The following is a 25,382-nucleotide window of genomic DNA, read 5'->3' on the forward strand; positions in this document are numbered from 1 at the left end:
GTTAATATCTGGATGGGAGATCATCAGGAACTCTCAGGGCTCTAGAGTATTTTAGGAAGTAAAATAAATCTTGGAAAAAGGCAGTGGCAAATCACTTCCATGAATCTTGTTGTTCAAAACTAATTGCGCTGTTTTGAAACAGAGGAATACTTGCATTTTTCCAAGAAGATTTGGCAAAGTTTCTTGAAAATATGGCAGAATTTATCATTCTGGAATTTTAAAATGTACCTGCAACAGGCATTAGAGGCACCTGTGTTCCAGGTAACCACTGTGGGAAGGAAGAGAGTTGAGGTTGGTGGGACAAATTTGTAGATGTTCAAACACCTTATACAGTGTTATGAACAGTATATACAGTGTTCTTTGTAATAAAACGCTTAAGTAGAGTTGAATGTTGTGAACACTAAGATGAAATTCTGCATACAAGAAGAAACTGGAAAGCAATACCCTACTGAGAAAAAAAGCTCATGCTTAGACGCAGCCTTTTACTTTTAAATAACTTTGTTTAGCAGGAAAGTCATTTAAAATTGTTTAGTCATGAGACAAACCTCTCATCCGTTTAGCTGTTCTGTTTTATACAATATACTTGTCTGGTAATAGCACACCCTGATAACAGTGCTTTGATATCCAACACAACAATGTCCCACCATGGTTTTCATAATGATAAACTGAAGTTATTATCAGCTATTTCCAGTTATAATAGAGCATTTCTCAAACAAGAACATGAAAAAAGGATTTTATTTTCATAGTTTCCAGCTGCAATTCACTCTGTAAGAACATTTTAAAGTAGCACCCATAAATTTGGTAAGTGGTAACTAAACACACAGAAGCCTCTCCTGTGATTCTCTTCCTGTCAGTTTGGCACCAGAGTATTAATTACGGTGCTCACTGTGTCATCTGACATTGGGGTTAACCAAACCTCATTCAGAATTGGTTTAGCATTCCCACCTTAGTAGGCATTGGTGACAAAACAGAATAAGTTAATAATCCTGTAGATGGTTTAGTCTAAAAACAGTAAGAGATTGAGATACAAAACAAAAAAAATATTTTCTTCAACAGGGTACACAAAATGCAATACAGCTTACACAAAGTTAATAGCATACAATTAAACCATATATATATATCCTTAAGAATATAAATATATACCTCATTTATGTTATGTTCATTCTTCTTGAACCATTCAAAAATCAATAGACATTATATGAAATTAAAAGATGCATTAAACTCTATAAGAAATATAATGGGCATAATTCTGCTTTACAGAATATTCAGAAAAGATTCTGCTTTCTAACTTGTGATGCTGCCAGCTATCTTGGTGACAATCTGCGAGGAATTGGCTCAAAGTTTGTGAGCTCATCACAGATGCTGACGTCATGTTCAGAATGTCCTACGCTTTTTGTAGATGCTGAAACCGTGAGTATTTTTGCATAAGCAATCACACTGAAATAGCATATGTGCATTTGAATTGTGTGGATTTATAATTCCATCATATCTTTTCATGATCAGCATGTCAATTTTCATGAATATTTGTACTCTGAATAATGAGGGATATTGTTGCATATTATGGAGCATGCAGTATAGCCTGTAATGCATAATTATATAGTACTTTCAAAAAGCAGGTAAAGGGAATAGTTGAAAACATGCTGTCCATTTCTTCTGAAGCACTGAAATGATAGGACTAGAAAGATGGTAGAAAGATTTAGATATAGTCCCACTTGAGTTCCCCAATGATAGGTAGATAAACTTTTCTATTTATTATTATTATTATCAATTTTTTATCCTGCCTTTTATTTTTATATATATCTCAAGGTGGTGAACATACTTAGTACTTGTGCCTCCTGTTTCCCCACAACAACCTGGAAGTGGGTTGGGCTAAGAGGGTGACTGGCCCAAAGTCACCCAGTTGCCTTTCATGACTAAGGGAGGACTAGAACTCACAGTTTCTAGGCCAGCACCTAACTACTACACCAATCTGGCTCTCTGAATTACATGAATGACCATGTCAGATTATAAATGGAAACTTACATGATTGAAGTGCTACCATTCCAATTCCAAACCACTTTCTGCATGAAGAAGGCTAGACTAGAGTGCTTCTCTGCAACATCTGATCCCACATGAAGCAGTGTGCTTTGGACAAAGCCACTTCTCCAGGACCATCCCAGAGTTTAACTCTTATGGGATTGTTCCCACTGATTTTTGTTACTCAATGAGAGCAGTGTTTTGCTGCTCTTTGAAGGAAACAATGTTCATTGAAGCATCTTGATTTTTTTTTCAGCTTCTCTCTTGTGGGCTTCTTGAGAAACTGAAGTTCAGTGTCTTAGAACTACAAGAATACTTGGATACATATAATAACAGAAAAGAAGCAACACTTTCTGTAAGCATGATTGCTATATTTTATCTTTATGTTGATTTTGTCTTATTTTTTAAATCTCAAATCTGTAAGGGGATCAGTTCATCAATTTTCATTTTCTGGAGAACATACAGCTATTTACCCTGATGTTGTATATTTGTAACTTTCAGTATATATATATATATATGAGTGTATATATATATATATATATACACATACATACATACATACATACACACACACATACACATACATACATACATCTTAAATATTAATTTTAAAAACCTAAACACATTTTAGGAAGTAGACAAGATCAATCGACTTTTTTAGGGATTGTAGTCATAATGTGATTAAATTTGATTGTTATAATGTATTATCTGATACACTTTCGTTCAAGAATTTCATATTCAGTATATTGATGCATCCCTTTTTTTAGATTTGTTGCAGAAAATAAATATTTAGAAATTCAGTAAAATCTACAATAACTCAAAAGTATGATTTTTGACATTTTCTGTTTTCTGTGCTAATGCCCCTTTCATATGTGTGTGTGTGTGTATACATATATACTATATATGTATTGTTTTTTACAAACAGTGGCTGGCAAACTGCAAGGCAACTTTTTCAGGGGGTTCAAGAGATGGGGTGATCACCTGTCAGCCAGGAGATTCAGAGGAAAAGGTAATAAAAATTCTAGTTGTATTGTGTTGTTTCTGGAGTAAGATTTTTGTGTGTATTGTGTTGGTTTCAATTTCAGTCTAATACCATAGCATGAAACTTAATATAAGCAGATTCTGAATTATTCTCACGCATGCTGAACAGAGGTTTGAGCATTGAACAATTCCTTCTTCCTTCAAATCCCCATCAGTAAGCCAAAGTACACGTAAATACCTAAAATTCTCAGAAATGCCAATAATGGAGAAAGAAACCGTCATTTCCTTTTCTAAGATTACCAGCTTCTCTTCCCAGGATCGTTCATCTACCTTAAAAGCCTTAAAAGCACCTTTCTGCCTTCAACTCCTTGAAAAAGCATGAAAGGGATTGCCCACAGTAATCTAGAACCTTGGCTTGCCATTTCTCTCTGGGAAAGAGGTGGAATAAATGGCCAGATTTGTGTGTTTATATGCATGTGTGTATGTATGTTTCAGGACTTATAGGCCAGTCTGCCAACTCTGAGTGTATACAACTCCCCATTTGGGATTAAAACCATACAATTCATTTGAAAACAACAACTACATAAAAATAAAAACGAATGTTCTAATCATTTAAGTCTACCATACCATTACATCAGCTAGGGTGTACTACTCTGATCATGCCTTCTGACTTTTCACATAAATGGATATGAATAACAAACTAAGGATGTAATCATTCCTGATATATAGTGTATGCTGCAAATCAGTCACTTTGACTTGTTCCTCTTGGAATAAGACAAAATATCCTTTCCTCTCCTCTCAAGGCACATTAATATATTCCTGTTTAAGATACTCAAGGAGTAAACTAGCACTGAAAACATATGATAATGTTAATGGACTGTTCATTCTAATCTCTAGGTGTGAATCCAGTGCTGAATAGTATGCTGGCCACAGCATGTTTAGAGTCAAGTGCTGAAGAAGTATATTCAGCATTTACAAATTTCTCTACAATGCACGGAAAGCGAAGTAGTGCTGAGTCCTTATGGCCTATTGCATCCCTAGTCAACACAGAATAGTTTTTTTGCAAAAGACTTGGAGATGAATTTCACAGTAGCTTCTTTGAAACGATAGAATCAGGAAGAAAACTGAATGAAAGCAACATATCTGCCATAACTGGAAAAAAATAATAGGTTCTTTCCATGGTCTGTATATTGCAAATGATGTTACAAATGTCAACATGTGGTTTGCATGTATTTTTTTCCCTGTAAAGTTTTGAGCTGTGATAGCTTTTGCTTTATTTGCTTTATTTTATAGATTACTCTTTCAACTTCTCTTCTGTCACAATTTTAATGTTCTGTTGGTCTAGTCACCTCTAAAAATACTTGCTTTTACTTTCTCACATCATCTGTTTTCCTCTTTTTGCACTGGCTCTCCTCCCAGTGGTTTTGGCCATATGCATAAAATAATAACGAGAGAAAGTAAGCCTTTTTCCTTATTTTTGTATGGGGAATTATAGGACGTTCAGCTTTAACTCCCCATCGGCATGTCTACCTGTCTGGGATAATGAGGTTTGTAGTTTCCAAGCCTTGTTGGATTTAGCCAGTGATAATTATTTTTGTGTAAAATCATTTTGTTAATGGCCTGTTGGTTTGTCCTGGGATGCCATAAGCTTTATACTCCCTTGCAGTAACCAAGGCCATTTGCAATAAATTAGGATTTTATGAAGTTAACTAAATCTAACTAATCTAACTAAAACTGAACTTCCCTTGTCTTTTTCCATCCAAAAGACAATACATTTTAATTTACAGAGCAAAGCAACATTCCAGTGCTGCATTTTGTGTCTCCTCTGACTTTCAATCTTACAGTATTAGAAAGCGCTCATTTATTTGCATTGACTAATTCAAAGAGTATATATTGCCTAATTATTATGTTTTTATATTAGTTAAATTTAAATATTCAGAGAGTACCTCAAGTTATGCAGGAAGTTGAGATGTTGGCTATAAGGCAAGCTCTGACAAAGAACTGTCAGTTTGATTCTGCATTGTAAAGTTGTTTTCTCATCCCTTTCTATCTGACTTCATATTTAGTTCACAGTACCTGACTGAACTAGCTAAAAAATACTTGACAGGATAAAATTCTATATGTATCAGCTGAAGCAATCAAATAACTTGCAAGAACTATCAAGTAACTCAAAATGCTTAAAACTGCAGTGTTTCCTGTGTTCAGTGCAATTGTTAGGACTAATCCACCAATAATACAACTTTGTCTGATGCTTAGCTGTGCCTTTGTATAGCAGTACTGTACAGCATTACAAATTTCAGTTCAATATGCAGCATTAGCGGTATTTCAGGATATTGCTGAGTAATTAGAAATGAATGTTATTGTTTTATTCATTTTCTCATGCTGTACAGCATTCAGTCTTGATTTCCTTCCTGCTAGGGAAGCAGGGTGGTGGTGAAGAAAGGGCTAATACAGATCCTGAAGTAAGGAAAACTAGCGAAATCTTGAATGTGTGCAGCTTTAGCACAAATTTGTATGTGGTGGAAATGGAGATACTGCTAAGGCAAGTCTTGTCCAGTGCAATTAAATGTCAAGAATTCTTTTTTTTTTTTTTTATCCAAGGAAGGATGCAGACAGTGGTAGAATTTATATATTGTATTTGTAATACAAAATTTTAATAAAATGGCATACTATTGCCTAAGTGAAACATACTGGATTTTTTTTTAGTTCTGGAGGTTCAAGTATTATCCTCATCATCATAATATAATATAATTATTATAATGCTAAACATAATCATCATAATTATAATAATTAGGTATGTTTGCCACCTTGAGTTATATATGAAAAAGGTGGGATAAAAATCTAACAATAAAAATGATAATGGTCTTTCTAATTCAAAAAAATGTTTTTCTACTTCTTAGTATGAGAAGATATACACTTAGGGATTTGTGTCCAATCATCATTGTCATCATCATCATCATCATCATCATCAACATCATATATCCAAATACTTCAATTTTAGCTAGATTGCATAGGTGTAAACACTGCATTTCTTAAAATTAGTTTCTATGGCAAGTCAATTATGCAATTTTTAAAAAATGAACTCCATATATAGCAAGATAAAATCTCATTGGATTGTTGCTGTGGAAGTAGGAGAGCATTGGAGGAGCAATCGCCTTTCATTTCCTTAGACTTTTTACAAAGCTTCAGAAATGTTTGCTCGGTAGGGCGCTCTCTCTCTTTCTCTCTATCTTACAATGACAGAACACTGGTCCTGTATGTCAAGATGGTGTTGGAGATTAGAATCACTGATCTAGGAAAGATGGTCCCAGAGCAGATTGTTCCCATATATTCCTTATTGACAGCTGAATAGATGTTTGAGAAAGGGCTTTCTTAAAATAGGCGATGGTGATGTTTTTATTACAAAAAAGAAATTCTCCTGTTTCACAAAACCATCTCTGATATTCAGGTTGGATGTAACAACCGCCCAGAGTCACCCGCTGGGACAGATGGGCGGCATACAAATTTAATAAACAAACAAACAAATATGTTCCACCGCAAATACAAATGTTTTTGTCAGCAGTTTGAATGCTATGGGCAATTTTAATTTCTCAGCTATCCTAAGAAAATATTCCTATAAATTATCTTAATTTTAAATACACTTAAGTTATATTTTAAAGATGTCAATACACTAAAAGTAGTAACTTAATTTACAAATGGCTTTCAGAAATAGGTTAACTGCAATTAAAATTTAGATAATTATAATATACATGTGAGTTTTTTTTAATCAGAACAAGCAAGTACAAAATTGTGCATAAAGTTTAAAGATTCATAGATCCTTTTAAACACAAAGCAGATGAGGTTGAGGTGGGGGCAGAATCTTTTTGAAAAAGAATCATGTTATTTTATTTGTTTGTATTTTCTTTTTAGAAAGATAAATGCTGCATACTCCAACATTGCTCCAAATGGTTAAAACATACAGAAACACTTACTAAAAATCAGATAATCACCATCTTAAAAAAACAAAACAAAACACCTTACTAAAAACAGGGAGTTTTAAATCTCCTCCTAAACTGTAATACGTAAGGGGCTTATAATGGCAGTTGCTTTCAAAAGACCCTCTCTGAAAATTGCAGAATTAACTACTAAATGTATCCACAGCAGGATTTGCAAAGCATGTTCTGTTGAAGATCTGAGAATGCAGGGTGGGTGATATATAAGTAAGCTGTCCTGCAAATAACTTGGGCCTGAGCCCCTATCTCAAAAATGGGGGAAACTTGCATTATATGTTGGCTTATCCCTACCCACCTAAATATAGTTTGAAACCTCATGATACCAATAGAACCTAATCTATTTACATCCACAGCTTTTTCTCCATTCCATTTTAAGATTATGAACATGCAGACTTCATAATTCCAACATTATGTCCTTTTTGTAACCTTCTCCCTGCAGTTTTTGTTGCATCTTGCTGGTGAATATTTCTGGAAATCACAAGCTAGTATATTATTTGGCTGGTTCTAATAAATATTATCTATTATGGAATTTGATTTTTTTCTGACTGATCACTCTGGCCTATAAGAGAATTGCAGCTATTGTTTTTAGAACTATGATTAAGATTCCAGAGCCATGCATGTTGTGTAATTGATATGCCCTGAATCACTTTAGCAACTCAAAATAAGCTCTGCTAATTGTAGTGAGAGACTAGTAGGGATGGCTGTGCTTTTCCAATTGCATGCATTACACTGACACTTTACTTTCTTTCCTTTCCTTTTTCCTGTGCCATGCTTGCTGTGTAGCAAATGGAATCTCTTGCAGTAAGTTAAACATTATTTTCATATTCTTTGTCCATTAAAATGTGGACTAATACACTGTTTTAACTCTTGGCATGTTTTTCCCTTTTCCCTTTCTTATTTATTCAGTGTACAATCATTGTTATTAAATAATTGGTTTTTATTTTATTTTACTGTACAGTTTACCAATGACCTTGAATGGAGCTTTCTTTGTTTATAAATTCTGACCATGTCACACTTAACTCCAATTATTGTACACATTTTATTTGAAAGTAATAAAGCAAGCTGATAGAATATTTTATTAAAGGAAATAACTTGTTTCCTAACCTCATCAGCTGTCACAGGATATTTTTGCATTGCAGCAAACTAATTATTTGATATGAGAGGACAATCAACATGACTGTTATTTGTAGCTTGAATTGGTCATTTCTCCCCAGGACCAGATGTCTAGATATCAATTACCAATTCACTTCATATATTTATAATGCAAGAGAGGAATTCAACTTCTTTTAAGTGACTACTGTATAAAGATGTTTGGCCTTGTAACAAATGATAATCTACAACCATGTGGGTTGCTATGATATTAAGTAATTGAGTTTCAGAACTTGGTCATTTGCAGTCATTTACAAAAGCTGTAAGGCAATAGTTCTCTACCTGTAGGCCGCAGATCATTCCTAATCTATGGATGTACTACTGTATAGGTGCTCCCTGGAGTGGACACCAAAATAAACTTGTGTCCAGATCACACAGTAGCATCAAATTCTCACAAGATTTTGGCTTTATTACCCCAAATTCATACAATTTCAAGAGGGAACACTAGTGAGACAACAACATAAAATGAATTTTAATTTAATGTTAAGGTTCCACAGTTTCACGTTTTTGGCTTATGTGGTGATCCTGAAACTTTCAGTTAAAATATAATGTTCTACATACATGAAAAATTTAAGGAACAGCTGCTATAATTTTTAAAGTTAGGGAATTATCATGAACATATCTATACCAGGTGACAAATACAGTTTAGAGTAAAAATGCTTTTATTTTTATTTATTTGGTTAAATTTAAGCAAGAGTTCCCACAAAAATTCTTTACCTAGTCTCATTATCTGAGTCTATAAAATTCACTAGTTTTAGAAAATAATATAATTTATTCAAAGGGGTCAGTCATTCCATGAAAATAGAAATGAATTAAGATCCCAGAATCCAATGTGTTTAAGTACCACTTCAGAATAAACCATGATTTTTGTGATAGAATCAGCTATGAGGATTCACTTGCCCTGCCACTGAGGAAACTGAAAGCTTTCACTTCATAACAATTATGTCTAAACTCTATTCTTTCATAATAATTTTTATAATAACCTGGTTTCATGACCCATGCTTTGAAATTCTGTTGTTTTGAACAAAACATAGATAAGATTAACCATCTGGTTTTTTTAACACAAGACAAAACAGTAAAATAAAATTACTAAAAATGGAAGAAAAGGCTTTGAAATTGCTTCTCACGGCCATATAGGAAAAGAAAATGGGGAACATACAGGCTTAAAGCTGTTTCCCATCACAATAAATTACAGTTTATTATGATACCAGAATTTAGATTCCAGTACTACTTGAAATAAAAGCACAACTTTCCTGATTCTTATATTTCATGTCACAATTAGCCTGTAAAAGTAATGCACATTGTTTTGAGATAAAATAGATGAAATGTTAAATTCATTCTGACAATGTTAGGTTAATAAAAGAAACAATACAAGAGGAGAATGTACATCATAGAGTATAGTAAGACTCAGTATCTTGAGTCCTACAAGGTAGTTCATCTTTATTAACCCCACATTGCATGGGAGTGAGAAAAAATGGCTTGCAACTGTGCCCATGGCAGTGGAAAAAATTAATATCAGGAACAGCTGATATAGAGATGTATATTTTAGCAGCTCTGTGGCTCTAACTCATCAGAGCTCTAAAGAAATGTTCAAGCAAATGATGTAGAAATGGCATAAGATATTCATAATGGCTTCGTATTGTTTTGTAATCCCTGATTCTTAGTTTCTGTTGCAAAGCACATTATGGAAAAAAACAATGTCCAAGCTGTCACCTTTTAATAATAACTCTGTCTTCTACTCTTATTTTTTTTAGCAATTGGAACTGTGCCAGAGATTATATAAGCTGCACTTCCAGTTGTTGTTGCTTTTTCAGTCATACTGTAAACTCATCGGACAAGTGCATGAAGTTAGTACAATGCCAGAGGTATGTAGCAAGAGAAGAAAAGAGAGAAGCATCTTTTGCTGGAATAATTGCTATGCTCTTTTCGGTTTATTTCTTTAACCAGACCAGGCAACTTTTAAGTGATCAGGAGCCACATTTAGCTTTTAGGTGGACAAGAGTCATAATGGAAGGAATAATTATGAAAAATGGATAGGACTGGAATTAACCATTCTTTCTTCCCCCTCTCCCCAGTTTTCTAAATTCTGTAATGCCTATACTAGAAGTCACGTAACAGTTTCCCTGCATTTCCCCCTGCAGAATCATGGGGAAACCCTGATGCCAATCACACTCCTATATTTTTGATTGGGCCTTGAGGGCATTAGAGTCTGCAGATTGTCCATCCAAACTTTAAGCACTCTCTTTTCAAATGATAAATGTAGAAAATTTTAGAGCATTTCTTTGGTTTTATGAAAATGTGTTTCATTTTAAGAAAAGACTTCATTATTTTTTTACAGATGCATTTTGCTTCTCCTTTATAGAACTAAAGTTGATTTGCACATAATTCTCTACACCCCATTTTTTCTTCACAGGAAGCATAAAATGTTGGCAGAGAGTGACTAATGTAATATCCCCATGGTGAACTTCATGGCTGAGTAAAGACTAGACCTGGGTCTTCCCTATCCTAATTTTAATACTGAAACTATAGTATTTCAGTAAGCTGCATGTAGCATATAGTATGCTGGTCTTAGAGAGGCTTGCTGCATGGTTTTATAAAAGCATAGCTTACCTAAATGGTATTTATTTATTCTTCATGTTATAATCCAACACTGATCATGGAATTATGAAACGGTAGAATCTACTTTTTGTGACAGGATAACAGTATTATTTTCCTTGGAATTAGTACTCTTACACTTTTTTTTTTCCAAAATGGAGCAGAGCATAACCACCTAGGAGTGTAAAGTGCAACCTGTGGATAAAAATTGTTGATGAGGTGCCTTGACTTTAAACATCAAGGAATTGGGCAGAAATAATCTCAATACAGCCTTTTAAAATTAATAGTACTGGTATCAGTGGACCCAGTTGATATCATTACAGCCCCAGGCTCCACCCTAAAATAAGATATTGTCATTATTGGCCATTATGTAGCCTGATCCAACACCGGCAGTGCCCAATCTGATTCTGACAGCAAGGAAAAATAAAGCTTGGGGTCCTTTAACAACATCATTCTGAATGGTCATTCAGATGTTTTTATTTTTTTATTGATGCAGTTTTCCTACCTCAGTCTGGAGAGACTAGGCTGTTTAAAGGATGTTAAAAAAAACAAAGGTAACAGTACTGTGCCATGTGGGATTCATGACCCAGAAGTCACGGGCCTAAGCAGAATCCATTCCCTGGAGCCAATACCGGAAGTAGGAACAGAACCACTGAAAAAGAGTGCCTCTTACTCTAACTCTAAGTAGTCAGTTGATCAGGATACCATGTTTAATGCCATTCACAATCCACTTATTCCAATCTCACAAGTTACAAATGCATAGTCATATCAGAAAACATGCAATTGAGACGCAGTGTGATATAGTGGTCAAGGTGCTAGACTAGAATCAAGGAGATAGAAGTTCTAGTTCTTTCTCAGGCATTGAATAACCTTGGGCCAGTCATTTTCTCACAAATAGTGACATAACAAAGTGTGAGGGTCTACAACAAGCCAACTGAAGAATGAATCCCTTGTCACATCATACATTGATAACTTGTAAACTGGGCAAATAAAGAGCAAACAAGTACACTCTGTAGCCAAGCTGGACAGAAGCTAAAAAGAAACAATAAGATAGCATGAAGCAGTGTGGAAGACATAGATCTTATTTTAGAACAGTGGGATTGAAATGCACTATGAAATGCTTAGGGCCATTGATTTTAGTAAAAAATTATTCTTAATTAATGAATCTATAAAGCTGGATTCATATCCAAATACTTGATTGAGCTTAATAGAGTAAGTGAATTTTTTTTTAATTGATATCTATCACATTTTTAAAAAGTAAGGATGAGTTTAGGATAGATGTTCTTTGAATTATAAACATCCTATTTTCCTCCCTAGGTTTTAAAATCAGGACAAAGTATACCAAATGTATACCTCAATGCATATTCTTAAATTAATTTTCATATGGATATTGTTCCTCCTTATTTTAAACAGTTCCTCTGTCCTTGAATTTTGCATCTTTGATATGGAAGGGAAAATTGTACATTGGTGAAAAAAAATGTTTTTTTCCCTACAGCTGCTGAATATGTCACGCGAACTGAGTGAGTTAAAGAAAAACCTTAAGGAAGCTAGTGCTGCCATTGCGGTGGATCCATTGATTATAGAAAGCGGTACCTCTGAACCCATGTTCACTTCTACAGAAATAGCTATTCAATTTATGCTAGAGTGTCTGAAAAACAATGAACTTGGAAAAGCTCTACACCAAATAAGAGAATGCAGGTAACATTGGAACAGATGACTAATGCATCATATTTTCCTGTCAAACATTGTATGTAGGAATATTATCCCTGAATTTACATAGATGGCTCCAGATTAAAGAGGCTCATCTCGATCTAATAATTTAAATTGAGAAATAATTACAGGGTTCCGTGCTGCCTTTATTCATCAGATATCGCTATATGTTTAAAAAAATGTTTATAATAATTTTGGAACACAGTCTATTATGAATTTCCATTGTGTAGAGAAATGAAGGTTCTCTATTGAAATGAAAAAATATTGTCTTGATCACAGATTAAGTTTTATATGTCAAAAGGGACAAAGTTCTAATATATTATGCCAACTTAGTGGTGAACATACCCGTGTATATCTACTAGATTTGTTCACTAAAACATCTATGGCTTGGTTTTCAAGCTTAACATGATGCGTGAGCACTGAAATACCTTGCATGGAAGATACAAGAGAATGAGGCTCTTAACAAAATAAAAGCAAATGATGGTTTTGTTATCTACCAGGGTGACCAAACCAAAATCCCATGGTTATACTCATGCTAAGCTTATAAAACCAAGCCACAGGTGACTCCTTAATCACAGTGTTTACTGATTATAGCTTATTGTGTCCAAATATACTTTCTCATCACCTCCACATATTTCTAATATATTATTGAACACAGTCTTACTCATTTGTCAGATTTTAATTCATTCTTGCTATTGCTTAACATTTATTTGTTTGTTTATTTGTTTATTTATTTGATTTCTATAGCACCCATCTCAGCAAGCAACCCTGGGGGGGTGAACAAACAAATCAATTGAACATTGATTCAAATGTTATTTAGCACTTTTAAAAGTATGTACAGTATTCCTGGTGTTCATCTTTCATTTCTTTTGTCTGCTGACCCAGTTAAAGGTTGCAAAGTTATAATCTTGGCTGAAGAATTTTTTACTGTAAAATTTAAAAAAATAATCTTGTCACTCTACTACTCTTCATTGTTCTATCTCCAACTGCCTCTGTTATAATGTCAGCCTTGCAGTTTTCTTGGCTGTGTAGCTCCATGTGTTTATATTTGAGATAAGAGTAGATTACTCTTCCACAATCTGTGCCAATGTACATGCAAGAGTCAGCATTCATATAGAAACATGGCTGTGGTTTGAAAGAGAAGAATCTGTGTTTGCTCTTAATTCTGAGAAAATGGATGTATGTAATTTTTATTGAAGATTTTTGCATAGATAAAAAATAAACACAAAAGTATATAAAGAAAAGTTAGGAAAAAAGAAAAGAGAAAATACAATACAGTTAGGAAAAAAAGAAAAAGTTAATTAAAGTGATTTCTGATCTTCTTTGCAGCAGCAAAGAATGATTATCCCTCCTCTCTCTTTAAGATTACATTACAAAATCCCTTGTATCCCATATTCAACCCTTTTTTCAATCTGCAAAACCAGATATCACCATTTTACTTTTTTCCATTTTCAGCAAAAAAAATTAAAGGTTTCCAGTCTTTTATGAAAGTACTTACAGGTAGTCCTCGGGTTACGACAGCAATCGGGATCAGAATTTCCATCATTAAGCGATGCAGTTGTAAAGCGCAATGTCACATGACCACATTGCTTAGCGACAGCAATCCTGGCACTCACAGTTGCCATCATTAAGCAAAGTTGCGGCTCCTCACTTAATGAGGACCTCCTCACAACTTCTTGCCTGCTTGCAACAAGCAAAGTCAATGGAGAAACTGGCAGGAAGTTGCAAGTCCCAGGCAGCTCGTAAGCAGGCTGGCAGGCAAGAAAGTGGCTGCTGCCAGGTGGAGGAGGGTGTGCAAGGGTGCACAGGTGGCTGGCAGGGCCGGGCCGGGGGTGACTGCTGCTGGGTGGGATGGGTGCTCAGGTGGCTGCTGTAGGTGGCGGGGGGGGTGCTGCAGGCACTGTAGCCGGACTCAAGGGAAAAAGCCATGGGAGTGCGAGCGGCTTACCAGAGTGACTTGCAACCTTCCCTGCCAGCTTCCCCATTGACTTTGCTTGTGGGAAGCTGGCAGGGAAGGTAACAAATGGTGATCACATGACATGGGATGCTGCAACCGTCATAAGTACAAGCCAGTTTCCAAGGGTCTGGATCGTAATCACACGACTGTGGGGTGCTGGGACAGCTGGAACTTTGAGGACTGGTTGTAAGTACCACTCATTCAGTGCCATCGTAACTCAACGGTTGCTGAATGAGTGGTCATTAACCAAGGACTACCTGTATTGTTTTATTCCTGAGCAGGCAGGTCAGTTTTGCCATTTCTGCTAATTCTGCCATATTTACGATCCATTCCTCCATTGTGGGTATTTCAGTGCTTCTCCATCATTGTGCATGTAGTAATATTGCTGCAGTTACCATATATAAAATCAATTTTCTGTAAATGTTTCTAATTGATTGTCCACAAGTCCCAGTAAAAAAAGCTCTGGTAGAAAATGGATATAGATTATCTCTACATCCAAACCATCAGTTGTGGTTTTATAGGGATAATAACTCCCAGGTATAGGTAGGTACAGATTGTGAAGAGATTATTTACTTTTAGTGCAAATATAAACAAAAGTTGCTATACAACTACAGGGAAAGGTGTGTCTGAGTGGAATGAGATAGCATCAGAAAGCAAAAAAACATGCTTTGTCAGAGGTATTATCTTGTAAAGCCCAATGGGTTCAGCTAAGTAAGAAAGAAATCCTACTTTATACAAAAAGCCAGAAGTTTTAAAGTTACTTTATTGGCTGATAAGGCTTTCTCCTCTTCTTTCAAAAAAAAGAGACTTTAAAGAAGTATCTTTCTTAAATGCATTGCCAATAGAAGCGATGCATTGCATTGCAACTGTATAATGTAATAAATGCCTTTGCACCTGAAGGTTTTTCCCTTCTTTTTGTCACAACCACACCGATTTTTTACCTTTTTACATGTATAGCCACAGAAGGAAAGAAATGGGATTTCATTTGCATTAAATAGCATTTCAGTAGCATACCCTGTACTTTTGTTTCATTGCAGGAATTTATGGCCGAATGACATTTTTGGAAGCAGTTCTGATGATGAGGTCCAGACTCTACTGAATATTTACTTCCGACACCAAACACTAGGGCAGTCTGGCACTTATGCACTGGTGGGCTCTAACCAAAGCCTGACCGAAATCTGTACTAAACTGATGGAGTTGAACATAGAAATCCGGGACATGATCCGGCGAGCTCAAACCTACCGAGTTATCAATTCTTTTCTTCCAGATTCCAGTGTTTCTGGCACGAGTCTCTGACAAAAGTCTTGTGCCCCCTATTTCTTTCAGGTTGGGATTGCTTCCATGCTGGGATGAGATGGTTCAGTGCATTTTCAGCTTTAGAAAGAGCTGGTCAAGTCATAATCAATCCTGTTACTTTTACAATATTTTCCAAGAAAAGTTGGGCAGTGTTTTCAGTGTGTAGTAATAATATAAGGAGGGCAAATCCTTTGTTCTGAACTACACACCAAAACGAATTTCACAGGGCAACTGCAATTCACTACTGAAGTGACTTCCTTACATACCAAAGACTACTACACTGAGCAAGACTTCCTTTCTAGAAAATAGTTTTAGATATCAAAGTGCAATCTCTCCTTCACTTGAGGATTTTTTTTTTAATTTTGTACATTTAATCCTTTGACCAAGTTATTAAAAATAGGCAGAATGAAGCTAGCGACAGGATCTTGAAAGACTGTCACTGCGAAAGCTGAGAGCCTCTGCATATGAAAGTTATTGTACAGGACTACAAATGTGCACTGTAATTTAAATATGATTATTGTATCTTCTGAAAAAAAGAAAAAAGCTGCTATGAAGTACATTTGTTGATGTTACTAGGCTACTGTCTTGGAAGGTACTAAATCCTATTTCAAAAGGTCTGTTATTAAGACCCAAGTACCTATGAATGGACAAAGATGATTTTTTTAAAAAAAAGATTTTGGCTGCTTTTTACTAGAGAGTTGCTTTTATGTATATTTATATTAAGAATGCTGGTCTGGCATAAGTTATCATTTTGTAGAAAAAACATCACATCTGGTTTAAATTCTTTTGAACTATTCACATGCTTCTTTTAATTTTAATATACATTTGGATTTTAACACTGAAATTATTAAGTTCAGATTTACGTTCTATTTTCAAGTGGGGGGGTTGCTTTTTAGTAATATATGTTCCTGTTTTCTGACAATTTTTCTTTTGCACTTACTGCTGTCAAGAGTTTAAATAAGTGCATGTAAGTTATTTGCACCTTTGAGACACTTTTATTCCAACATAGTGTGTATCGCTTATTCACCCTGTAAATACATTTAAAGGTTTTTGTGAAGTATCTTTTGGTTAATATTTTGATCATTATAGATCTCAACTATAAAAGTCATAATATCTATATCTATATCTATATATACACATACACACACACAAACATATAAAGTATATATACTTCAAACATTAGCTTGTAAATGTACTAAATTGTAATGAGTTTATGCTATAAGATATATGGAAACAATTATTTAAGGATATTTTGAAATCAGGTTCTTTTTCAGCTGGACTTGAATCAACATGTAAGTTAGTCCAACTTTTATGTGCTCACTATGCATTCAGACATTAACCTGCACAAATTGATATTAATATTTGAACAAAACCCCTTAAATTTAATGTATTCTTTCTCAAACAGTTATCTCTAGCTAAGCTTTGTCAATCTGGCATCCTCCAGATATGTTGGGACCACAAATACCAGAATTCCTAACTAGAGAATATACTGGAATTCTGGGACTTACTGTCCGAAGAAGTGGAGAAGGAACTAGGTTGGGAAGGGCTTTTGCAAATATATGGAAAATTGATAGGCTTCTCTATTCCCCCTTCCTCAAAACAGTAATTTGAACATATATGAGAAGCAAGGTATTAGTTCGAATTGTAATGGAAAAATCAACTTGTAAGAAATACATATGTTATGCAAAATGTAAGTGTACTTATTCTGTAACACCACGACTGAGCAGATGGGCTCTATAGGTGTGAAGCTCTTCCTGCTGGATTGTGCCACCTTTATTATAGAAGCCAATTTAAAATTTAGTTTCCTAAAAGTGATTCAAACAGGAATTAAAATAACACATCTACTCATTCAGACTATAAAATCAACATGTCATTTGCTAGGTATATAGCTTGGTTTCTTTTCTTTTATTGACTAGGAAAAGAGACAACTTTATACTTAGTGATTAAGGCCTACTACCATAATTGTATGAATTTGGGGAATATTATTGGGGTATAAAATTATTTTTATTGCTTATAATCTTGTGTGGCAAGTCCGTGTCAGTTAACCCTCATGAAAGCTAACATGAAGTGCCTCTTTCACTGTGTGACTTGAGTGCTGCCCTACTCACTATTCTCTTTAGAGGAATGCTTTGTAAGACATTAACAAATGTTTCTGAGTGTTAGTAAATCTAATATAATTGAACAGGTGAAGTTCATGTTGTTTCTTCATTGTTCTACTTACCAGCTCCTGTAAAGTACAGGTTTAAATCAATACCATGATCGCTTTTCTGAAATGAAATGTCAACCTATGCCTATGTACATATATCTAAACTATCATAACCACGCATGCATTGAACTGTGTTTGCAACTTCAGTACATGTGTTGTTCTCTGTATTTTTATTTTTTTAAGCATCTGCTACTATTTATTTTTACCATCTGAATAACACTGGATATAAGATGGAAACTTCATGTAACCATTCCACATTTCCACATCTCCTTGCTACAATGCAATAGAAAAGGGGACAAATCTCATTTCACATGCAACTACTCAGGTTACGTTTTTGCATTAGTATACAAAATAAATATGAAAATCTCCATTGCTTATGTAGAGCTGGCCAAATCTTATCAAATTTTTCCAATCTGCATTTCTTTTAATAGATGCCTAATTAGTCATTTTCCCAAATCAGTTTTGCAAGTAATTTTCCTCCTAGGACAAAAGTGCATTTCATGTAACTAGTTTCCAAACATACTTGTTTCTGATGAGTACTATGCCACAGAATAGTACTCATAGTAGTACTAAATAGAATAGTACTAAAAGTAGTATATTTTAGTTTGCATATTAATTTAGAAATCTGAAATTGTTTCATATTATTAATACAAAATACCTAAGTAAACATCTCCATTATGATGCTCAAGTATTTGCTCCTGTTTAATTTCAGCACGAGGCAGCCTATCTGATTACACAGGTAGACTACTGTGCTTTTTATTCCATTTAATGATTGTTATCTCTATCGTGCAAATCTATTACAAGGGTATTCTATTTTCCTTCAGTGATTTAAGACATCTTTTCACACGTCTTTATAGAACGCCATAGTAGATATGTAAGTATACTGCTCAATCTTTAAGTTGTCAAACTACAGTAAGTCCAGTTATAGCCAGAATTCTGAAAACGTACCACTGTTTCTATAAAAAGATGGCAGGAAGATTACATTGTTCATAAGATTTAACCTGGTATGTAAAAATCCCTCTAAGTTTTCTACCTTTTTCTAGTTACAATGTCAGCTTTTCTGTCTCTTTTTGATGATCAAGGGGAACTACAATTTAATTAGAATTTAAGTTTTATTAATTAAGCAGTACAGTGATAAATTACAAATATATCTTAGCATTGCAAACATCTTTAGTCCATTATCCATTGCCAGGTCAGAATCCTAAAGTCAAATCCACATTATGAAACAAAGTGCATAGTGCTAAATGCAACCTCAGCACACAAACTGTACAGATCAAACAATGTATTTGAAGCTGTAGGTGTTGTCACAGGATAATCTTTTGCCTTTGCAGCGGCCACACAGCTCTTGCCGGTGAGGTCTCTTGAGGTCAATGTGCCTTTTTTTCTGGGGGCAGGAGCAACGAGTCTTCGAACAGATCTTAGGATAACAAACTTCAATTAGTAGAAGAAATTAAAACCTATCTAAAAGTTTTTGTGATTATATTTGTTAATATTCTTATAGAAACTTTAGAATATTGTTCATCTTTCATATTTCAATTACCTAAGGTACAAGCTAATCCTACTTTACAGATGTGTCATAGATGCCAAATGACACTAAACAAGCAAAGGTATACTTGCATAAGGATAAGCACACTACACCCATGTTGCACCAGGATTAAGAAAAGCTTTAAAAATGGCCAGACCCTACAATTGTAATAGTGTAGTAACAACTGTCTTCTGATGTTCTCTAACTGGGGTTGGTTGTATTAGGAACAAGGAAATGAAGCATTTGAATCATCCATACTTATTGGTAAGAAGTAAGGCTTGATTTAACAGTCCATTAGAGAAAGAGCATTCATGAATTCTTCCCAAATATCTATTAAGTCCAAAAGTATCATTTGCAAGAAGTAATTACATAAATACAAATGATATAATTTACCATAAATGTAAATGCTTTACGGTCCAGATGCAGCAAACTTCTGATTTCCATGGGTGTCTGACCTGAAATTTTATTTGTTGCATCCAAAGTCTGCTAAATGAAAGCCTTAAATTGAGGGTTTAGTGTGTTTTCCCATGAGAAACTACAAAGATCCACATTTATTGCAACTCTTTGTTGAGGTAGAGAAAGACAACTTATTGAAGTCAATTTGTCTTGGGGAATTGTGTTGTATATTAGCAGCATATTATGATTCAAACAGATCCTTAATTTATGGTGAATTTTAAGCGAGCCAAGAGCAAACCAACAGAAATAGAAGTTTTCCATTTTTTAATATTCCTTCAATGGGTTAATACAAGTTGCTGAACATCAACTCTTACTTACATGGCACTGAATTGCTTCCACTTTATAGGGATTAAAGCTCTTCTGGCACTTGCGACAAAGCTGCTTAAAGTATACCTAAAAATGAACGTGGTTACATTTGAGGGGAAAAGTCGCACATTGGAAGTTTTTAAAATCTAAGCACTGATTCATCATAAAAGTATACACTGCAGCTCAACTGAACCAAAACTGTGCCAACCAGACATTAAAAATTCTAATTTATTCAGCTCATTTTATGATTTCCCATTCATGTAACATGGCATGATATACAGTGGAGCAAAAAAGGTATTTAGTCAGCCACCAATTGTGCAAGTTCTCCCACTTAAAAAGATGAGAGAGGCCTGTAATTTTCATCATAGGTATACCTCAACTATGAGAGACAAAATGAGAAAAAAAATCCAGAAAATCACATTGTCTGATTTTTAAAGAATTTATTTGCAAATCATGGTGGAAAATAAGTATTTGGTCACCTACAAACAAGCAAGATGTCTGGCTCTCACAGACCTGTAACTACTACTTTAAGAGGCTCCTCTGTCCTCCACTCGTTACCTGTAGTAATGGCACCTGTTTGACCTTGTTATCAGTATAAAAGACACCTGTCCACAACCTCAAACAGTCACACTCCAAATTCCACTATGGCCAAGACCAAAGAGCTGTTGAAGGACACCAGAAACAAAATTGTAGACCTGCACCAGGCTGGGAAGACTGAATCTGCAATAGGCAAGCAGCTTGGTGTGAAGAAATCAACTGTGGGAGCAATAATTAGAAAATGGAAGACATACATGACCACTGATAATCTCCCTTGATCTGGGGCTCCACGCAAGATCTCACCCTGTGGGGTCAAAATGATCACAAGAATGGTGAGCAAAAATCCCAGAACCACACGGGGGGACTAGTGAATGACCTGCAGAGAGCTGGGACCAAAGTAACAAAGGCTACCATCAGTAACACACTACGCCATCAGGGACTCAAATCCTGCAGTGCCAGACATGTCCCCCTGCTTAAGTCAGTACATGTCCGGGCCCATCTGAAGTTTCCTAGAGAGCATTTGGATGATCCAGAAGAGGATTGGGAGAATGTCATATGGTCAGATGAAACCAAAGTAGAACGTTTTGGTCTAAACTCAACTCATTGTGTTTGGAGGAGACAGAATGCTGAGTTGCATCCAAAGGACACCATACCTACTGTGAAGCATGGGGGTGGAAACATCATGCTTTGGGGCTGTTTTTCTGCAAAGGGACCAGGATGACTGATCTGTGTAAAGGAAAGAATGGGGCCATGTATTGTGAGATTTTGAGTGAACACCTCCTTCCATCAGCAAGGCCATTGAAGATGAAACGTGGCTGGGTCTTTCAGCATGACAATGATCCCAAACACACCACCTGGGCAATGAAGGAGTGGCTTCATAAGAAGCATCTCAAGGTCCTGGAGTGGCCTAGCCAGTCTCCAGATCTGAACCCCATGGAAATCCTTTGGAGGGAATTGAAAGTCCATGTTGCCCAGCGACAGCCCCAAAACATCACTGCTCTAGAGGAGATCTGCATGGAGGAATGGGCCAAAATACCAGCAACAGTGTGTGTAAACCTTGTGAGGACTTACAGAAAACGTTTGACCTCTGTCATTGCCAACAAAGGATATATAACAAAGTATTGAGATGAACTTTTGATATTGACCAAATACTTATTTTCCACCATGATTTGCAAATAAATTCTTTAAAAATCAGACAATGTGATTTTCTGGATTTTTTTTCCCCATTTTGTCTCTCATAGTTGAGGTATACCTATGATGAAAATTACAGGCCTCTCTCATCTTTTTAAGTGGGAGAACTTGCACAATTGGTGGCTGACTAAATACTTTTTTGCCCCACTGTAACCTAAAACAAAAGTTTCATTCAGTGTATCAAAATATTGTTATTTGTTAAGAGATGGTGAACAAGAAAATCATGAACTGTGAACCAACAACGTACTGCTTTCCACTTTGCAGTGGTCACCGCTATAGTTAACAGGCAACAAGTGCATGACAAAAACACCTCCAGTGTGCACCTCTCATTCAGTCAAAACCAAACCTAGAAGATTTTACAAGTTTGAGAAGCATTTACATTCACTTTTTCTAATGTGCAGTCCAGACATTCAACCCTTTTCTGAAATTTACAGTTTACTCCATAGAAGCAGTTTTTCTAATGTTCTCCTAAACCTACCTTATTAGTTCCAGAAATGCACCATACATAGGCACTTTCCCATCTGGTCTTGCAGTCATTGCAATGGAAATAGCCGTATTTCTGTTCTAAGAACTGCAACGGAAAGTTGCTCGTGAATAGTCTAATAAATGCTAAATTTGCTTTGCAAACTTATTCTTAAACGATACTAATTTACTTTAATCCATGAACTAAGATAATATTTAAGGCAACTGGTTTTTTTCCTGCAGTTTGATTAAGCCTGCCCATCATTATGTCCACTTTGTAGGAGAGCCGTACTAGTCTAGGGTCACCAAAATCAGGAACTGGTAACATCTTTTCTAAAAAAGAATGATTAAGAGGCATAAGCTTTTTTGAGCATATTAAATTTACCTGGATTTATTTCTGAACAGATATGTAAAATTTAAGATTTTACTCTTAAATTTAGTCCGAATAGACAGTTTAAGACAGTGTTGTCCAAACTTGGCCACTTTAAGATGAGTGGGCTTCAACTCCCAGAATTCCCCAGCCAGCATTGCTGGCTGGGGAATTCTGGGAATTGAAGTCCACTCATCTTAAAGTGGCCAACTTTGGACAACACTGGTTTAAGAAAACAAAATAGAGGGGAAGCTTTAAAAGTAGATCTAATGAATGAATCCAATGAAGTTTCGCATGCAATATTGCACCACTATGATAATTTGTCCTTGTTTCTACCATCCTATGCTGGCCACTCTGCAAGGTCCTTTTCATGTATACTACTGAATTATTTAAGACTACATACCTTGGATTAACGTTTATAGAAGTTTAGATTTAAGCAGGGTATGAAGAAGACCCTTAGCAATTCTTGCATTATTGGCAGCCAGAATTCAATTTGTAATTTCCAGGATCCTCCTCTGAAACTAGAGCCAGGGTTCCCACATCTTACTAATCATGGTTTACTTAATCACAGCTGAACCAGCAAGCATTAACATAACACGCTAAGCCAAATCCAAGTAAACCATACAATGCACCAAGCCTTAGAATAAGGTGAAATCAATTATAATATTCATATTAAAAGAACTGATTCAGAATAAGTAGAATATGCAACTATCTTAAACAGGAAACATTTACGACCTGAACTTGAGTCCAGACAAGATTTCTCCTTTTTACACCTATGTTATGAGTCATGCTTGGAAATCACAGCTAGTATTCCAGAAACAGGTAAGACCTCTGGGAGAAAGTTGCTAATAAACTGAATCCTAAAAAGGGTTGCTAATGTTTAGTTGAGGCAGGAAGCTCTGTTAGAAATGATAGCTTCATAACAATCTATTCACCGTATATATGCCTTGTTCTACAACAACCACACGTGCAAGGAAAAGGCACGTTCTCCAAGTTTTAAGTGCACTTCATGTTTTTTTTCCTGGCCAAATACCGTTTTATGCTACTCCCACGACCAAATATATCCATTTTATGTTGCCACCTGCAAGAAACCTTTTACCCCTATTTCTCATCCAGCTGCCAAGTTATCACACATATTGCCACCCCAGAGAAAATGCTAGTAAGCAGAATTCTCAGTACTAAACTCAAAAAAGTGAAGTCAGAAGAACGTGGGTATAAAAGAGGGTCTACTGCAGCATCTTAATCGCAACAGCTTTTGTAAATACAAATACTGTTAAATTCCACGCCTCTGTGATTGCGGGGAGAGGGAGACGGAGACAAACACACTACATTCTGGGTATGTTCACATGCCGCCATACTCGTTGACTGATTTAAACGCTAGGCCTCGCCCATAGCGCGGTGTTTCTCAACCTCAGCGAATTTAAAATGTGTGGACTTCAACTCCCAGAATTCAACTCCATGCCAGCTGGGGAATTCTGGGAGTTGAAGTTCACCATATCTTTCAGTCGCGGAGGTTGAGAAACACCGCACTAGGCGAAGACGGGCAACCAGCTTCGGTTCGGTCGCGAAGCGCCCTGTTAACCGCAGGTTCTTCCGCGGTGTTTCGAAGAAGCCCCCGTTCCCACTTCTGCTTCCCAGAGGCTGGAGGAATTCCCAAGCAAGCGTAGCGTCGGCGGAAAACCACCGCGCGGCTCACCTGGAAGGTGGTTCTCTTGCCCTCTTCGGCGGCGCAGCCCCCGCCTTCCCCAGCCTCGCCTCCTTTTCCAACCGGCTGCTGGGCAGAGTCTCCGGCAGCGCCCTCCGGCAGCCCGTTCTCAGCCGCCGCCGGCGCCTCTTCGGCGGCGCCGTCCCCCTTCTCTAGGCTCGCCCCCTTCTCCTCGGGCTCCTTGTTGAGCTGCGGCGAAGTCGGCCCTCCGGCTGGCCCCTTCGGCTCCGCCGCCGCCGCCTCGGGCAAGGTGAAAAGGCAGCGACCGAGCACGGGAGAGTAGACGCCTGGGAGCGGCGGCTCCCGGCTGAGCCGACCCGAGGGGCTTTGGGGTCGGACGGCCTGGAGCGGCCGGGATCCAAGCGAGCACTGCACGGCGGCGTCCACCCGCGGGTTCACCTGGACGCCCACTTCTTTGGTGTTGGCTTTGCGGAGCCGCGGGGTGAGGCCCGGGCTGACGTGTGACAGCAGCGCCTTCAGCTGCGCTCGCTTGTAAGTGTCCAAGTAATCCGGCGAAGAGACCGAAGGAGCCGAGGAAGGGGCAGGCAGCACCCCTCTGTAGGGATTGGAGATGCCGCTGCTCTTGCTCTGCTTCCAGCTCGGCTGCTTCTGCTTGGACGGTAGCCTCGTGGCTACGTTGTGGCTAGGGGTAAAGGTGCTCCCATAGCTTTGATAAACGCTGTAGGGCGGATAGACGAAGCGCTCCATGCCCGGCGAGGGAGCCTGATTTTAAGGGGCCTGCCGGCCTGCCTGCCTGCCCTAGCTTTTATCCCCCCCAGGAGAGCCGGCTGTAATTAGTGCTCATTACTAGTGGCGAAGAGCAATTAATGCTCTGCGTTAATTAGCGGAACCGTTGCACTGGCTACGTCGCTCGTAAAATGCGCTTGAAATTTACGCGCCGGAGTTGCGAGGAGTTAACCGGTCTTGG

The 25,382-nt window shown here is 36.9% G+C and overlaps 2 protein-coding genes across 6 annotated transcripts in view; one reads left to right on the forward strand and one right to left on the reverse strand.

The window, feature by feature from the left end:
* Window positions 1-16,462, forward strand: part of FRY (FRY microtubule binding protein) — a 200,375-nt gene extending 183,913 nt beyond the window's left edge. For 4 of the 5 annotated variants that reach the window (XM_088140710.1, XM_088140707.1, XM_088140708.1 and 1 more), the window contains 7 exons: window positions 1,261-1,410; window positions 2,273-2,371; window positions 2,942-3,025; window positions 7,773-7,790; window positions 9,893-10,003; window positions 12,229-12,431; window positions 15,438-16,462. In XM_088140710.1, coding sequence (XP_087996836.1) covers window positions 1,261-1,410; window positions 2,273-2,371; window positions 2,942-3,025; window positions 7,773-7,790; window positions 9,893-10,003; window positions 12,229-12,431; window positions 15,438-15,696 — 924 coding nt within the window. In that variant the 3' untranslated portion in view covers window positions 15,697-16,462. The remainder of the gene's footprint in view (window positions 1-1,260; window positions 1,411-2,272; window positions 2,372-2,941; window positions 3,026-7,772; window positions 7,791-9,892; window positions 10,004-12,228; window positions 12,432-15,437) is intronic. The other variant, XM_025163604.2, reaches the window with a different exon arrangement.
* A 1,846-nt stretch (window positions 16,463-18,308) lies between these two features.
* On the reverse strand, window positions 18,309-25,323 carry ZAR1L (zygote arrest 1 like). Its single transcript, XM_088140712.1, has 4 exons — window positions 24,446-25,323; window positions 22,396-22,488; window positions 20,202-20,276; window positions 18,309-19,319 (listed from the first exon to the last, which is right to left on the reverse strand). The coding sequence occupies exons 1-4, from the start codon at window positions 25,160-25,162 to the stop codon at window positions 19,176-19,178; spliced, it is 1,029 nt and encodes a 342-aa protein (XP_087996838.1). The 5' UTR covers window positions 25,163-25,323; the 3' UTR covers window positions 18,309-19,175.
* Window positions 25,324-25,382: the final 59 nt, after the last annotated feature.

The sequence above is a fragment of the Python bivittatus genome, unplaced genomic scaffold, assembly GCF_059951505.1.
Source record: "Python bivittatus isolate LINGU-HERP-01145 unplaced genomic scaffold, Pbiv_v1 ctg000340_np1212, whole genome shotgun sequence".
Classification (NCBI taxonomy): Eukaryota; Metazoa; Chordata; class Lepidosauria; order Squamata; family Pythonidae; genus Python; species Python bivittatus.

Bases quoted from the DNA above. Each gene is read 5' to 3' on its own strand.
- ZAR1L (XM_088140712.1), bottom strand. From the start codon at position 25,162: ATGGAGCGCTTCGTCTATCCGCCCTACAGCGTTTATCAAAGCTATGGG. The intron at 22,489-24,445 runs GTGAGCCGCGCG...TTTCCGTTGCAG, and splicing joins GCAAGAGAACCACCTTCCAG to TTCTTAGAACAGAAATACGG. The intron at 20,277-22,395 runs GTAGGTTTAGGA...GTTCATTTTTAG, and splicing joins GCATTTCTGGAACTAATAAG to GTATACTTTAAGCAGCTTTG.